General features: G+C 35.4%; 1 protein-coding gene across 3 annotated transcripts in view; it reads right to left on the reverse strand.

Moving 5' to 3' along the window:
• LOC128265307 (dnaJ homolog subfamily C member 16-like) overlaps positions 1–14,761 on the reverse strand; it is a 119,309-nt gene that overhangs the window by 47,604 nt on the left and 56,944 nt on the right. For 2 of the 3 annotated variants that reach the window (XM_053001226.1, XM_053001227.1), the window contains exon 3: positions 3,043–3,222. The exons of the other annotated variant lie outside the window; for it this stretch is intronic. In XM_053001226.1, the coding sequence (XP_052857186.1) occupies positions 3,043–3,203 (161 nt within the window). In that variant the 5' untranslated portion in view covers positions 3,204–3,222. The remainder of the gene's footprint in view (positions 1–3,042; positions 3,223–14,761) is intronic. 3 annotated transcript variants of the gene reach the window in all.

The raw sequence follows: 14,761 nt of genomic DNA on the forward strand, positions 1-14,761 counted from the left end.
ATAATTAAAGACAGTATCAGCATCGTTCAACGATTGGCAAAAGAGGGTTAATTAAAGTTTTTTTGAACTGATTCAATGCGGTCACATATATATATTCCATATTGCGGACTCCATACGAATTCCTTTGAGCACCTTTTAATAAAACCAAGTACACCCCTAGTCCAAACACACCCTAGCGGTAGTATCCATAATTTAAATTAAAAATTTATAAAAAATGAAGCAACTCAAATTTGTAGTTCATATATAATACATTTTTTAGATTTAGATTGACTCTTCTAGTGATGCTGATCAAGAACACACATACTTTATAGAGTCGGAGATGTCCCCTTCACTGCGTTGCAAATTTCTGACTGAAATTATAATACCCTCTGCAAGGATATACAAATATAACTAAAACAACAGTATATTTTCCTATTTAAAACTACTTAAATACCATTGCATTAATGCTGAAATAGCCTTTTCGATTCAAATATAACGAGGGGCCGTAACTGGGTTTGTTATTTTAACATGCGTGCCGCCTACGTTATACGGGTATGACATAACATTGTTCGCCTCATTCATTGACGGATTCATATTGACTCTACTCGAGATTTTTTTTTGATTATAATTTTACGGACACACTGCCTTTTTAACGTTAAATTCAAACTTTTTTGTTTTATGTTTATCATTCTAACTTTAAGGTTTAAGGGGTTCAATTCTTCCCTTTAAATGGGAAAACATTTAAGCCTCGCTTTTTCATTCCTTTTTGTTGCCAACTCCAATAAATGAGAAAAATTTTACTTTTTATCGGCCCCGGTGGTATTTTATCGAATGGTAATTTTATACTAAAATCCGGTTCATATTTTATTTTAACATGCGTGCCGCCTACTTATTACGGGTATGACAATACATTGTTCGCCTCATTCATTGAAGAAAATCCGGCTCATATTTTGTACTATCGGGTATCGGGTATTCATTGCTAATTGGATCATAGGTTGTCTTGCTCGGACTGACGTAACATCGTGTAGTTAAAACAAAAAATAAAAATTTTTCCAATACGTATTCCCTAGATTGAGTTATTTGAACTAATGTTTGTTCGCAGGAAATGTTCTCGGAGTTTAGGCTTTCTAATGATCTCACGACTTTCTTGTAGTGTTTTGGAAAATGTGTTCTTATATTCACATCGTGATTCGTTGCCACCACCAGTTGCTAGGACCCGTTTGCTAGAAAACGGAGAAACTGCCTTCTCCTATACTTGTTATTTGCTAAAATTTGTATAAACATTTTATAAGCCGAAATAAAAATCTTTGAATTATGTCGGGCAACTCAGCTGATTTCTTCAAGAGTTGATCAAGACTTTTGTAGGACAGTTTCCATCACTGCCTTAAAAAATAAGTAAAATTTGTTATTTTTGCCTACCAACGATTTTTATATTCTTGCAGAGTATTATAAGTTTGTATTTATATATAATGTAAAGTATATACATTCTTGATCAGCATCACTAAGAGAGTCGAAATAGTCATGTCCGTCTGTACGTTCCTCTGTTCCTACGCAAACTCATTTTTCAAACTATCTGCATGAAACTTTCACAAACATTGTCTTCCTGTTGCAGGTAGTATATAAGCCGGAAGGAGCCGGACCGGATGATTATAGCACAGAATCATTCGGGAAAAAATGGAAATAAAATTAGAACTTTATATTAACTTCTCTATTTTTTTATGTTTTTTTAAATTCAAATTAAAGGATTTTTATAATTATAATTTTGAAAACAAAGTTGTACTTGGATAAAAATACAAATATAACAAATCAAAAATGTATTATATATGAACTGCAAATTTGAGTTGGTTAATTTTTTTTAATTTTTAATTTAAATTATGGTTACAACAGCTATTAAGTTACTAGGGTGTTTTTGGACTAGGGGTGTACTTGATTTAAATTAAAAGTGGTCAAAGGAATTCGGCTTTCACGTATGGAGTCCGCCATATGGAATATATTGTGACCGCATTGAATCAGTTCAAAAAAACTTTAACTTTGCCAATCGTTGAACGATGCTGGCACTGTCTTTAATTATAACCCTATACGTGGTGAGATTGATAGCCCCGGTTTGGTGGATAGTCTTAACTTCACATTGCCAAGTAGATTAACTAGAAATTATATTCCCCTAATATTAATTTATTGCAGATCTATCCTGTAATATCACCTTATTAACATGATTTTGTTAAGCGACCCACCACGAAACTTCTTGAGTTGACATCTATTGCTATTAAGGGATTTAATATTCGCAATGTAGACTGAAGTTTTATATACAGATTTAAGTAAGGCTTTTGACTCTTTAATCATTCTCTTCTTTTATTTTAATAAGATCAGCCGGGTTTCCGAAAAATCTGTATTGCCTTTTATAGGGGCACGCCTTCGATTATAAGGTATTCTCTTTATAATATGGCACTGGACCGCATATATTAAGTCAACGATTTAGCAGTTTTTCTTGACCCAAAATTAAACAGGGAAAGACGTTCTTACTCTATTAGATTACTATTGCTTCTTGTACCTACTCTTGTAAATTGTAGATTTACAAAGCGAAGCGCAAACAAAAAACTGCATTGGCAAATATATTACCGTTCTCCATTAAGGTTAAAATTAAACAATACTTTAGTAAAAGATGAAACTGCCCAACTACAATCAAAATTAATATTCAAATATCAAGGCACTCAAACCAGCTAGCGGAACACAAACCCGGCTAACAAGAAATGTCTTATCAGCCCGTTAACTAATGTGGCCACACTTCAACCAATTAGCCCTGTTAAATGGCATCAAGTAAATTTATTTATTTAAGATTTCACACTTTTGTCTAATCCAAAAAGGAAAAAGGTTCAAAATAAATGAAATAATATAAACAAAATAAAAATCGCGAAGGCAAAAAAATCTAATATTAAATTCCAGCAATAATTACAATAAAAATATCATTCAAAACATCAATAGTTATGAAAGGAAGTACATATATTTGATCGTTTGAGTTCAGTAACCTTTGTATCACCGAATTATAGTATTTTTTGATAGACTTACCATTCTTTTGCCAACTGTTTGTATGCTTTTCTAATTTCTTGTGCAGTAGCAATCTTATTTAGTCCTAAAATAGCATACGGGTCGTTTGAAGCACAAAGACTTATTGTGAATGTTGCGCACAGAATCAAAAAGGAGATATGATTAAAAAAGGGTTTCGACATCGTATCGTGTATGCGTTAACTGTAAATATAAACATTCAAATAAAATAAAGAAAGGTATCAGTTGCCATTTTTGATATTTACATATTTTAATTTGGTGAAAAATTGTAAATTTTGTATGTCAGTTTGTTAAATAAATTGTAATATAATATTGCTACCTTCTAACATTATTTTTAAAAGTTTCAATAAACAAAATTAAAAAATTGTTTGGTCTAAAAGAATTTCCAGTGGAGGTTCAAATCATCTGAAATATACTAACGAAAACTTTTTGGTGAAAGGAAAAAAATAGTCAACTATTCATAACCACATTTGGAGCCCCTGGGTAATATTACGTACATTTTGTTTTTATGGTTTCAACTTTTGAATACTTTTAAACGGGTGTCATTTTTATCATATATATGGCAAAGCGGTGGTGTATTGAGCGTGATTTACAGCAAATAACACTATTAGGTAATTCCAATTATGGGTCATTCTTCTACAAACCGAACACCATTTAATGCGTAAAATTTTTAATTTGCCTGAAATTTTTTTACAGATACTATGTTAAATAAGTACACATATGTATATCGTAAAAAAAATTACTTTTTTTTAAGTAATAATCAGGGTTTGCATTTACTCCTTCGTAGCAGCGAGATTCATAAAAATATTGCTATGTTATTGCTATCGCTATTAACAAGAGCCGTAGCAGAGCCATAACAGAACAACGAAGTTGTTACGGCCCTTGTCAAAATGAGAGCGATAGCAATAGCAAAACGAAAAACGAGAAGCGTAGCTTATCAAACGCTGGTTATAATATTACGACTCTTTACAAATACCACACATTTCATAAAATACCCTTTTGAATGAAAGTTTATATCTTCGGCTGCAGCAGTTTTATCAACTTAATTCTTCTTAACTTATTTTGCATTTATTTCTTCATAACTTATTTCACCACCACAAATTTGTTTAACTGTGGTGCCTAAAATAGGGTATACAATATTTTGGAAGTGCCTACAGTATTTATTTAAAATTTTTTATGATTATTATAAAGGGTTTTTCAATAGGTGCGCTTCAACTTTTTTCCGATAGGGACGGCGAACGACGCCATGTTTTTCCTTGTTCTCTTTACATATGAAACTTCATTAGTATACATTTCATCATGGAACGCTACACACTTGAACAGCGATTGCAAATTGTGCAAATTTTTTATCAAAATAATCGTTCTGTTGCTGCTACTTTAAGAGCATTACGGCCATTTTACGGTCCATTTAACAAGCCAGCCCGTTCGACAATCGACCGTCTAGTGGCAAAATTTGAGTCTACGTTTTCGCTACATAATGTTCCGGTGCCCGTGAGAGCAAGAAGTGCTCGAAGTGATGCTCAGCAGGACGGGGCCACATGCCACACAGAACACGCTACAATCGCAATATTGAAAACTAAGTTCGATGAGCGTGTTATTTCGCGAATTGGACCGCTCGTGTGATTTGACACCTCTAGACTGTTTTCTTTGGGGTTATGTGAAATTATTGGTCTATGCCAATAAGCCGGTGACGTTGCAAGAGCTAAGAGCCAATATTGAACGCGAAATTGCTGGAATTTCGACCGATTTATGCGAAAAAGTGGTTGAAAATTGGGTTCAACGATTGGACTTCGTAAAACGTGCACGCGGTGGCCATGCGAAATAAATCGAGTTTCATAATTTAATGTATATGTTCAAATTCGATAATAAAAAAAAAGTTAGTTGAAGAGTCAAACCGTTTGTGTTTTATTCAAAAAAAAAGTTGAAGCGCTCCTATTGGAAAACCCATTTTTTTTATTAAAAGTTATCGAATTTTTTGTAAATAAAAACTTTTTTTTTGTCGAGTTCATAGGAAACATACAGTTGGAATTTGGAAATTTTTTTTTTTTTTTGTTTTGTTCATGTACAAAGATTTAAAATACACCCTTTATATCGTTCCGGTAAATATTTCCAAGTTACACCCAAATTTACAAAGGCGATTCAAATAGCTTACAGTTAAAAGTACAAACTTTAAGCGCGTCGGTGACCAAGATTACTCGAAAACGGCTAAGCCGTTTAGTTTTAAATTTAAAGACGTGCTTCTTAAAAATATGTTTTTGTTCAAAAACTTTGATTTTCTTATTCCTTTGAATAATTACTGGATTAAACGACATCTCTTTGATCCAGTCCATAAATATAGTGGTCATAACTCAACGTTTTTAACTTTACTAGTTCTTCACTTCACTTTACTTTTTTTTTACTTTATGTTTATAACGAATCAATGTTAATTTATTGAGAAACGAAAAATTTCTCGTTTCTTCCTTGCGGTCCAATTCTTTACTGCTAAGACCGAGGCAAGGCAACAACAATTTCATTGGATAGCTAAGTCAAATGAAATTTGTTATTGTCTTTCCTCGACTCTACACTGAATCTACACTTTACTTGTGTTCGTGTTGTTTTTTAAATGAGTTGGTAAATGCACTGCCATAGGGCAGTTTTGAGCACCCCTGATTTAGATAAAATTCACTTCCGAGAGATTCAGACGGATTCAAATCTTCAAGACCTGTTCCAGTTTTCACATCCGAAAGATTCACACGGAATCTAAATTCTCTCTGTTAATTCTCAGTTTCCGCAAAGTATTTTTTTTCTTTTATTTTTACGGTTGTTCCGACTTATATACTACCTGTAATAGGAAGACACTTTTTTGGAAAGATTCATGCAGATAGCTTTAAATCTGAAAGACTAGTTTGTGTAGAAACTCGACTCTCCTAGTGATGCTAATCAAGAATATATATACTTTATAGAGTCGAAGATGTCACCTTCACACTTCTGAATGAAATTATAATATCCTCTGCAAGGGTATAAAAATATAAGTAAAACATTAAATGTTACATTTTTCTTGCATAGCGTCTGTTGCAGTTGCAGAAAGCTACGAATCTTCTTGATTTATCTGCATCAGATCGACTCAAGTGATGTTGATCAAGAATTTATACAATTAATAGCGTCGGAGATGTCACCTTACTTTTGACTGAAATTATAATACCCTCTGAAAGGGTATAATAACCGCAATGGCTGCCAAGGAAATCGAAGAGCTTAAACATACATGAAATTGAAAATTATGCACTTATTCAAAATAAAATAGAAGTGAAAGATGCAAAAGATGTTTTCCGCAAAGAGTTTATAGAGAGTGCCGTTTTATCAAAATCATTGTTTATTTCAATTTTAAATAAGGCTAAAGAAAAACCTGTCAGTGCGGAAAGTTATCCCAAAGCCCTTGCTAGCCTGAAGCGGGTATAATGGCTGCCTTTATTTTTTGACAACATATCGACTTTTTTTAATTTGCACTCAACAGGCGATACCAAAATATGGTAACGGTAGAGGCTTCCAAGCCAAAAATTGTTCAGCAGGCCCAATCTAACCCTAAGAAGAATGGAATGGACCTTGTCCAATGCGTGTATATCAACTCAGCTAAACATCAGATTGAAAACTGCGCTTCCTTTGCAGACACTTCAGCAAAGATTCCATTTCGCTAAAAGAGCATCTTACGCATTAACTGCTTGAGAAAGGGTCACACTGTCAAGACATGCAAATCGAACAGATGCAGATGCACAAATCTCGCGTTGTCACACCCTTCTCAGCTTGCGCTTATGCAAGACACTCCATTTACTTCGCATGTTTTGCAAGCAACCGCATCGAATATTGTCATTCTTGCATTCTGTAGTGAGCGTTGAAATCAAAAGTGGCGAGTTTGTATTAGCTTGAGGGTTGCTCGACTCTAGTTCAAAAATAAACTTTGTGACCGATGAAGAAAATACACACGATTGTGAAGTCGAGAGAAGGAAACAGAAAAATATTTCTGGTTATCATCCGTATCAAACGGTGAACACCAGGGGGTGAAGGGGGGCTGGAAATATTCACTTGGCAGATCCATTCTTTTTTAAGCCCCAAAAAATAGATTTGCTTATCGGCGCAGATACGTTCCTTGAACTTATCTTACAAAAGACAATTCTCAGCCGGATAGTGTCAGAAAGATGTGTCTCTGAAAATAGAGTAAAGGCTAAAGAAGTGTTACATCTCAGCTGGAGTCGATTGACACTGAGCAACAACTCTGTCAACAACCGTTCAAATCTAACCCAAATACTCTTGACTTGGTATACATGGACCCCCCGCTGAAGAAGATGTATCTTGAATTCATGGCGGAATATGTTTCAATGGGCCACATGTTTCCCACCAATGACAAAGTTCCGAATATTCCGCACTATTTCATTCCGTACCAATACGTGTTACGGCCACAAAGTACTCCAACTAATTTGAGAGTAGTTTTTGACGCATCCAAGCAGATAGCGTTAAGAGGAAGCTGTACTCGAATCTGCTTTGGTTTCGGACGAAGCTGACCGAAACTTTCAGCTCATAGTATAGAGTTGAGATCCTTCTGAGTCCCAGAAAATCTTTAAATTAAATACCTTTACGTAAGGAACTTCGCCGATTCGGTGTTTAATCCGGATAGGAGAAATGGCGCAACCAACTCATCCAAAAGCCTCAAAGGTTATTCAGAATGATTTGACGAGTTGACTGGCGCCGGATGCGTTGAGAACCTGCACCACCTTCAAGACGAAGTTTCTCAGGTTTTTCAAGAGGCAGGTTTCGAATTGGCAAAGTGGTTTTCAAACTGCCCTGAGCTATCCACATCTGATAGCTCTGTAATGCCACTTACGGCAGACTCAGACGTTACTAAGACGTTGTTTGGTTACCGGTTAAATATTGCTTTCAATTTCGGTTGGATGACTCTTTTTTGGATCTTCGCGCGACAAAGCGAAATATTTTGTCGGTGACTGCTTGTCTTTTCGACCCACTTGTCCTCTTGTGTCCTTTGGTCACAAAGGCAAAGATGTTGTTGCATGAACTGTGGCTTCGAAAGTAAGATTGGGACGATTCGCTAGCGATGCAGTTGCTTATATCGCTTGAGACCTTTAAAGCAACACTTCTGCAGCAGCCGAAAACTAAGGTATCGCATTCGTCCACACAAATCCGAAAATCCCGATTCAAATACATGGATTCCCCGACGCTTCCATGCGAGCGTATGGAGCGTGCATCTACGTTCGTACTCAAATTGCTGAAGACGAAGACTTTTCCTCGCCTTGAGCAGTATGCAGCTCACCCTTTAGCAGATCTTTACAATCGTGTCAGGCCATTGCTAAATTGTCCTATTGACTCCGAGACCACGTTACACTGGATCAAAACCTATCCTTTAATTCAAGATTCAAGAGTGGTCGGAGAAAGCCATTTGGAGACACGTTCCCACGAAAGTCAACCCAGCAGACATAGTGTCCCGAGAATGTGACGTAGAGGAGCTTACAACGTCTATTTGGTTCGGTGGGCGTTTTTGCTGGACTCAAAAAATAATTGGCCTGTAAATAGACATTTTGAACTGACGCCTGAAGTAGTGTCAAGGGAATTACGCAAATCGGCACTATTTCTCGTAGTCAGCCCAGAGCCAAATTAAATGCTTCAAAAACTAGAATCCTTTTGGTCGCACCTGAAGCTTCTGAGAGTTTGCGTGTAGGTATTTTGTATTATTCAAAGGTGCAACGAATATTTTAAAGCTAAACCCCTTTATTCAGGAGAATAAATAAGATTGGTGTTCCTCGACTTTGCAACGAGTGGGGTATCGGTTATTGAATGCTCCTATCCCGTTGTGGCTTTCTTAAAGCTCACAGTTCGTCAGAGCGTATGTGTCATACCTGCGCGTTACGAAATGTCACTCTGGCTCTTGACCCAAATTATGGAGATCTTGCCAGCAGATAGGCTTTGGGATCTCCGCCCGTCCAATATCTGTGGCGTTGATTTTGTGGCCTCTTCAGCACTATGTTAGTATCCGTGGTAAGCCACCGTAAATGGTATGATTTGCGTCCAAAGCGGTCCACTCAAAATTAGTGTCTGACATAACCACTGATGCATTTTTGTTGACTCTTCAAAAGTTCGTGAGTCGTCGCGAGATTCCGGAGAAGGTGTGGTGCGACAACGCCACTAGCTTATTCGGCGTCGAACGCCACTTTAGGGAGTAGGTGCAAAGCACCTGTTTCTTCGGACGGTAGGCCAAAACTGCGGCCTTGACTGCGGAGGAGCTCGGAACTCTCCCCACAAGCCGTGCATAACTACAGGCCCCTCGGAGCACTAAGCAGCGACCCGAACCACGGCAGAGCCAGACCCCCGGGCATCTACTTATCGGCGGCCCCTGTGAGCTGTCGTCGTAGTCGCAGAGGACCATCTTTCGCCCCAGCAATGGAGGGTCGGGCAAGAGGTAGCGGTGCACGCTGGCGTCGATAGGTTGGAAGGTTCGCGAGGCAGAAATCAGGAAGCAGGAAGGATTATATCGGAGAGCCGTCTATTGTCTGACCCTTTTAACTCCATGCGGTGTACTCGCACTTGGCGCTTTTATTTGAATTTCTCTAGTTGTAAGGCGAGAGCGGGAGCCAATAAAGCTTTCGTTCGCTCTTGCAAATTAACCCCGTCTCTCGCCCCTTAGCGTTAGCTAGGTTCAAAAAGAAATTCTTCGGAATTCAAGTTTAGTGATCATTTGAACTCCTTCAAAGCCACTCCCTAAAGTTTTTTAATTCAGAAGAAGTTTATTTCGTAAATAAATCATCATGCAGTCAACAAAGTTTTCGCTTTTCGTTTATTAATACAAACTAGTATTAAATTTTCAACTACAAAATATTTTTTTATAAAATCCTGATACACGTGTTTACTTATTTTAAACATCGGAGTTTCGTATGTTTAGCTATGAGTAAAACTCTTTGAGTTTAAGCGCAAAGCGATTTGCCCAACGTTTTTAAGTTAACTAGCTCTTCTCTTTATTTTTTTTATGTGTGATGTTTATGAAGAATCAATGTTAATTTGTTGACAAACGAAAAATGGAGAGGAGTTTTAAAAAATACTTCGACTTCTGCGAACCGTTTTCTTGTTAATTGCACCATCAGCAGTGAACAGCCCTATGCCAGTGTAGCCACGTTTAATCGCGTTTGCATTCATTTGTTTTGAGCTTTGCTATGCTTAAAAAAATGTGTTTATACTCTTCAAACCTAACTTAAATATTTAATTAAAATAAATAATAAATATAAAATGAAATACAATTATTTTTTAACCTTAATGTGGCAACGTTTATAAAGACTATCGGCCCTGTTTTCCGAAAGATTCACATGGAATCTAAGTTCCCTCTGTTAATTCTCAGTTAACTTACTAACTTTGGTTGACGGCTACAGACCCCCAAGCACAGGAAATCATTGCTTTAAAATACTCTGCGATAAGTTAAAGTTAAAAATATATATTTACAGCACTCTCTGTTTTTAGCTTAATAAATTTGGTTAATAATGACTTTTTAAAAATTAATTTGCGGAGCTATTTTTTTATTACAAGTAATCGCATTTTTTTTTTACTAAAAAAACTAATTTTTATTGACAAAATTGTAGGAAACTGGTATTAATGTGTCATAAGCTCTTTATAAAGTTCGTTATAGAGTTAGGTATCATGTGCACATAACAGATTAAAACAAGTTTCCTATGAATTAAATATTAAGTTTAAAAAATTTGTAGTGGTGGAATACGTTATGAAAAAATAAATTCCAAAAAAATAAAGTCGATGGGACAGTTACAGCTTAATACATAAAATTTCATTCAAAGGGTATTATAAACTGTGTGGTATTTTTCAAAATTTTGTAATTGTAAAACTAAAGAAAAGTTTTTAAGGACCTGATATACGTGTTTACTTATGAACATTTATTTTTTTTAGTCCGTGTGGTTTTTTAAAAGAATGCGGAGCACATAATTAAAGAGAAGTCAGATATCGGAGTTTCGTATGCTTTGCTATGAGTAGAACTCATTGAGTTTAATGATTTTTTCGGTAAGCGCGAAGCTATTGCCCAACAAATTTAAAGAAAGACGTATAAATCAGCGTTGTTAACTCTACTAGTGCCCTCATGTATTTTTTTATGTGTAATGTCAATAAAGAATAAGTGTTAATTTGTTGACAAAGGAAAAATAGAGAGAAAGACGGAGCTTCGGCACAGTTTCTTAGGACACAGCCAGACATGGCCCGCAGAAAAGGACATTTCAGCGACAGACGGGCATTAAGAACATTGCTGACTTCAAATTGAGGAATAAAAATATAATTGATTTAAGGCAGATCATAAGGATAGGGAGTGGAGCAGTCATGTGATTGTAGAGGGAGTAGGTTGACTGAAAAAAGTTTGCACAAAGATTAGAAATGTTTAAAGATGATGAAGGCAGATCATAAGGATAGGGAGTGGAGCAGTCATGTGATTGTAGAGAGAATAGTTTGACTGAAAAAAGTTTGCACAAAGATTAGAAATGTTTAAAGATGCTGATTCATTTAAGTTGTGTTAATACATAAATGAAGGATACGCATTCGAATTTACAAGGAAGTAAAAATGTTTTGGATCATTACGAATGTTTTCTCTACATGTAGCGTAATAACAAAGTTTAGACGGACTAATAAACAGTGGTTAGTGACATTCTTTGATAAGTCCTCCGCAGAGTTGGTTTTTAAATATTATTTATACAACATCGATTTCTTCTTTTTGAGGTATGACAAATGTCTATATATCTAATGTCTAATTTTAGAACACAGTAGCCTCTAGAACATAACATAATTTTAATGCGAACCAATTAACAGCACTCAAATGCTAGTGTAAACCAACAAAATTGGCGTTGCGAAAACATTTTACACGAAAATTTCTGCAACAATCTCAACATTCAACATTAAGGTTGGATGGTAAAGGTATTCAGGCAGAGAAAAGGGAGGGCTTCTCAGAACATATACGAGAGTGACGTTATTAACAAAGATTAAATCAAGAAGTCTGTCCATATGGTTCTTAATTAATTTTATCTGACCCAGAGACATGTCCGTCAGGCCGACGAAAAAATCGTGCTGACTTTCGGCAAAAAGGGGATTAGAGTCCAACCCAAGACACGTTAGGTATTTTGAAATCGACCATTATAAAAAGATGGTCCTTATCGTCAATAAAAGAGGATAATAATTGAGAAGAATTAGATATAGGTGGAATGTATGTGCAAGTTATTTAAAGATTAATCTTATTTGTATAAATTTTAGCCGCAACTAATTTAATGGAATGTGGGTTTTCAAAAGGAAAAGACTCCGATGAAAGTGTGTTGTGAACTGCAATTAATACGCTACCACACAGGGAGATGCGGTCAGTTCTATAGTTAAAAAACTAATCAATAAATATTTCTTGATCGGAAACAGAAGAGTTTAGCAATATTTCAGTTAGAAGAAGTCAGAAGTCGCATCGCTATTCCTTTGACGGATACCTCTCGCAAGGCTTGGACAAGGCATATCGTTGATGAAGAAAACAGCACCAGATGAAGAAGCAGATGTAGGAGCAGAGTTGGTAGCAACAGGAGCCAATTGTAATCTAAAATAGGCCAGGTTTTCTTCCGGTAGAACATTACGAAGTGATACCGAAGCCAATGAAATGTGTGACTAAATTGAGAGATTAACAGAAGATCTAGAAGGAGTAGTTTGAGCCGGTGGAAGAGATGGTGTTAAAATCGCTTAGAACCTTAAGACCAAGAAACTGGGACTCCACAGCCAGTAATTTGTAATTCATAGCGCTAAAGAGTTTACGAACTTTTATAAATAAATTTTGTCTTATTAAGGTAAGTGAAAATATAATATGAGTTTGTATTAAGAAAAAGGCAAAAACTTTGGTGAAAGGATCCCACAACCTCTCTGAGCTAGTCGCACGTTTACGTAGCGAGCAAGATTTTCAAGAAATCAGGTCGTTACAATGACCATGGTACTTAAAAAAAACTTTAACGTATACTTCAGTTCTAATTTTGTTATAACAAACTATGTTTGGCAAGACTTTAAAGCTTAACTAACAAGAGAGGAAGCAAACTTCGGCAAGTCCAAGCATATATACCCTTGCAACTTTTCCTTTTCAGCTATTTGATATAGTGTTCTGATTTTAATAAACCGTAATTCTGAAACAATAAACCATTAATTTATATCAAAGTATAATCAAATCAATTGAAAAATAGCCAAAATATAATTCTTTTATATGTTTTCTCGATTGTTCCCATGGGAGCTGTATGATATAGTCGTCCGATCCGGCTCGTTTCAACTCCTACTAATAGTTTTAAAGATAATGGGCTAGTTTGCGTACAAACGAGAGGACAAACAATCGCTAGTTCGACTCTCCAAATGATGCTGTTAGGGTCGGTGTGTCCTTCTGACTGAAATTAAAATACCATTTGTAAAGATATAAAAATTATCGAGAAAGTTATCTGGCCCTATAGAACATTAAAATTTGTATTATAATTTCAGTCAGAAGTTTGCAAGGCAGTGAAGGAGACGTTTCCGACCCTCTAAAGTATATATATTCTTGATCAGCATCACGAGGAGAGTCGAGCTGTCCGTCCGTCCGTCCGTTTCTACGCAAACTAGTCCCTCAGTTTTAAAGCTAGCTGCATGAAACTGTCCCAAAAGTTGTTTTTCTTTTGCAGGTAGTATATAAGTCGGAACGACTTCCATAGGAACAATCGGAAAAATAAATAAAAAAAATTATAACTTTGCTTGTTTTTTAATTTTTTTTTTTAGTTCTTCGACATATAGTAATGGTTAAATATTTCAGAATTACGGTTTAAATTTCATCAAAATCGGACGACTATAGCATATAGCTCCCATAGGAACAATCAGAAAAATAAATGAAAAAAATGATAACTTTGCTTTTTTAAATTTTTTTTTTAGTTCTTCGACATATAGAAATGGTTTAATATTTCAGAGTTACGGTTTAAATTTCATCAAAATCGGACGCCTTTAACATAAAGCTCCCATGGGAACAATAAAATACTTAAAAAAATTTTTTTTTTAAAATGTAACATTTTTATTTTGTAATTTTTTTTTTTAATTCTTTTTGGTTATTTAATTATTTGGCAGCTCTGAATTACGCTTTTAATTTTATTAAAATCGGAAAACGATATCATATAGCTGCCATAGGAACTCAAATAATTGAGCTGCAAATCATCAGAGCTTCAATGCTTTTAAACATACACGCAAGTAAGTAATAATTTTAATGTCTTCAAGAATATTTTGCAATAGCTGCAAGCGTATATGAACTTCGGCTTGCCGAAGTTTGCATTGTTTCTTGTTTTCAAAGTATCTCATTTGAAATAAGTTAAAATTAAGATTAGTTTTGAATTTCAATTTAAAACAACAATTAATATTTAACAATTGATGAAAATCCTTTATCCTAAACCATTTTTTATAGTATTTTCCTCACCAAATTTGTGCTGGATACTTGTGGGAGGATATTCTTGATTTCTCCATACTGAGAAAAAAAGCCGTTTCGGACAAAGATATCATATAGCCATATAGCCTATAGTCCTAAGAACGATTGAATTATTTATCGAAAATTATTAGTTGTAGTAGTTTTAAAGATTATTTAATTTTTGAAATAGTTGGAATTGCTTATATACTTCGGCATGCCAAAGCTAACTTCCTTTCTTGTTTCCTGTTTCACACTTTTCAGTGAAATTTCATAAAC

Source organism: Drosophila gunungcola, unplaced genomic scaffold (assembly GCF_025200985.1).
Source record: "Drosophila gunungcola strain Sukarami unplaced genomic scaffold, Dgunungcola_SK_2 000109F, whole genome shotgun sequence".
In the NCBI taxonomy this organism is placed as follows: domain Eukaryota; kingdom Metazoa; phylum Arthropoda; class Insecta; order Diptera; family Drosophilidae; genus Drosophila; species Drosophila gunungcola.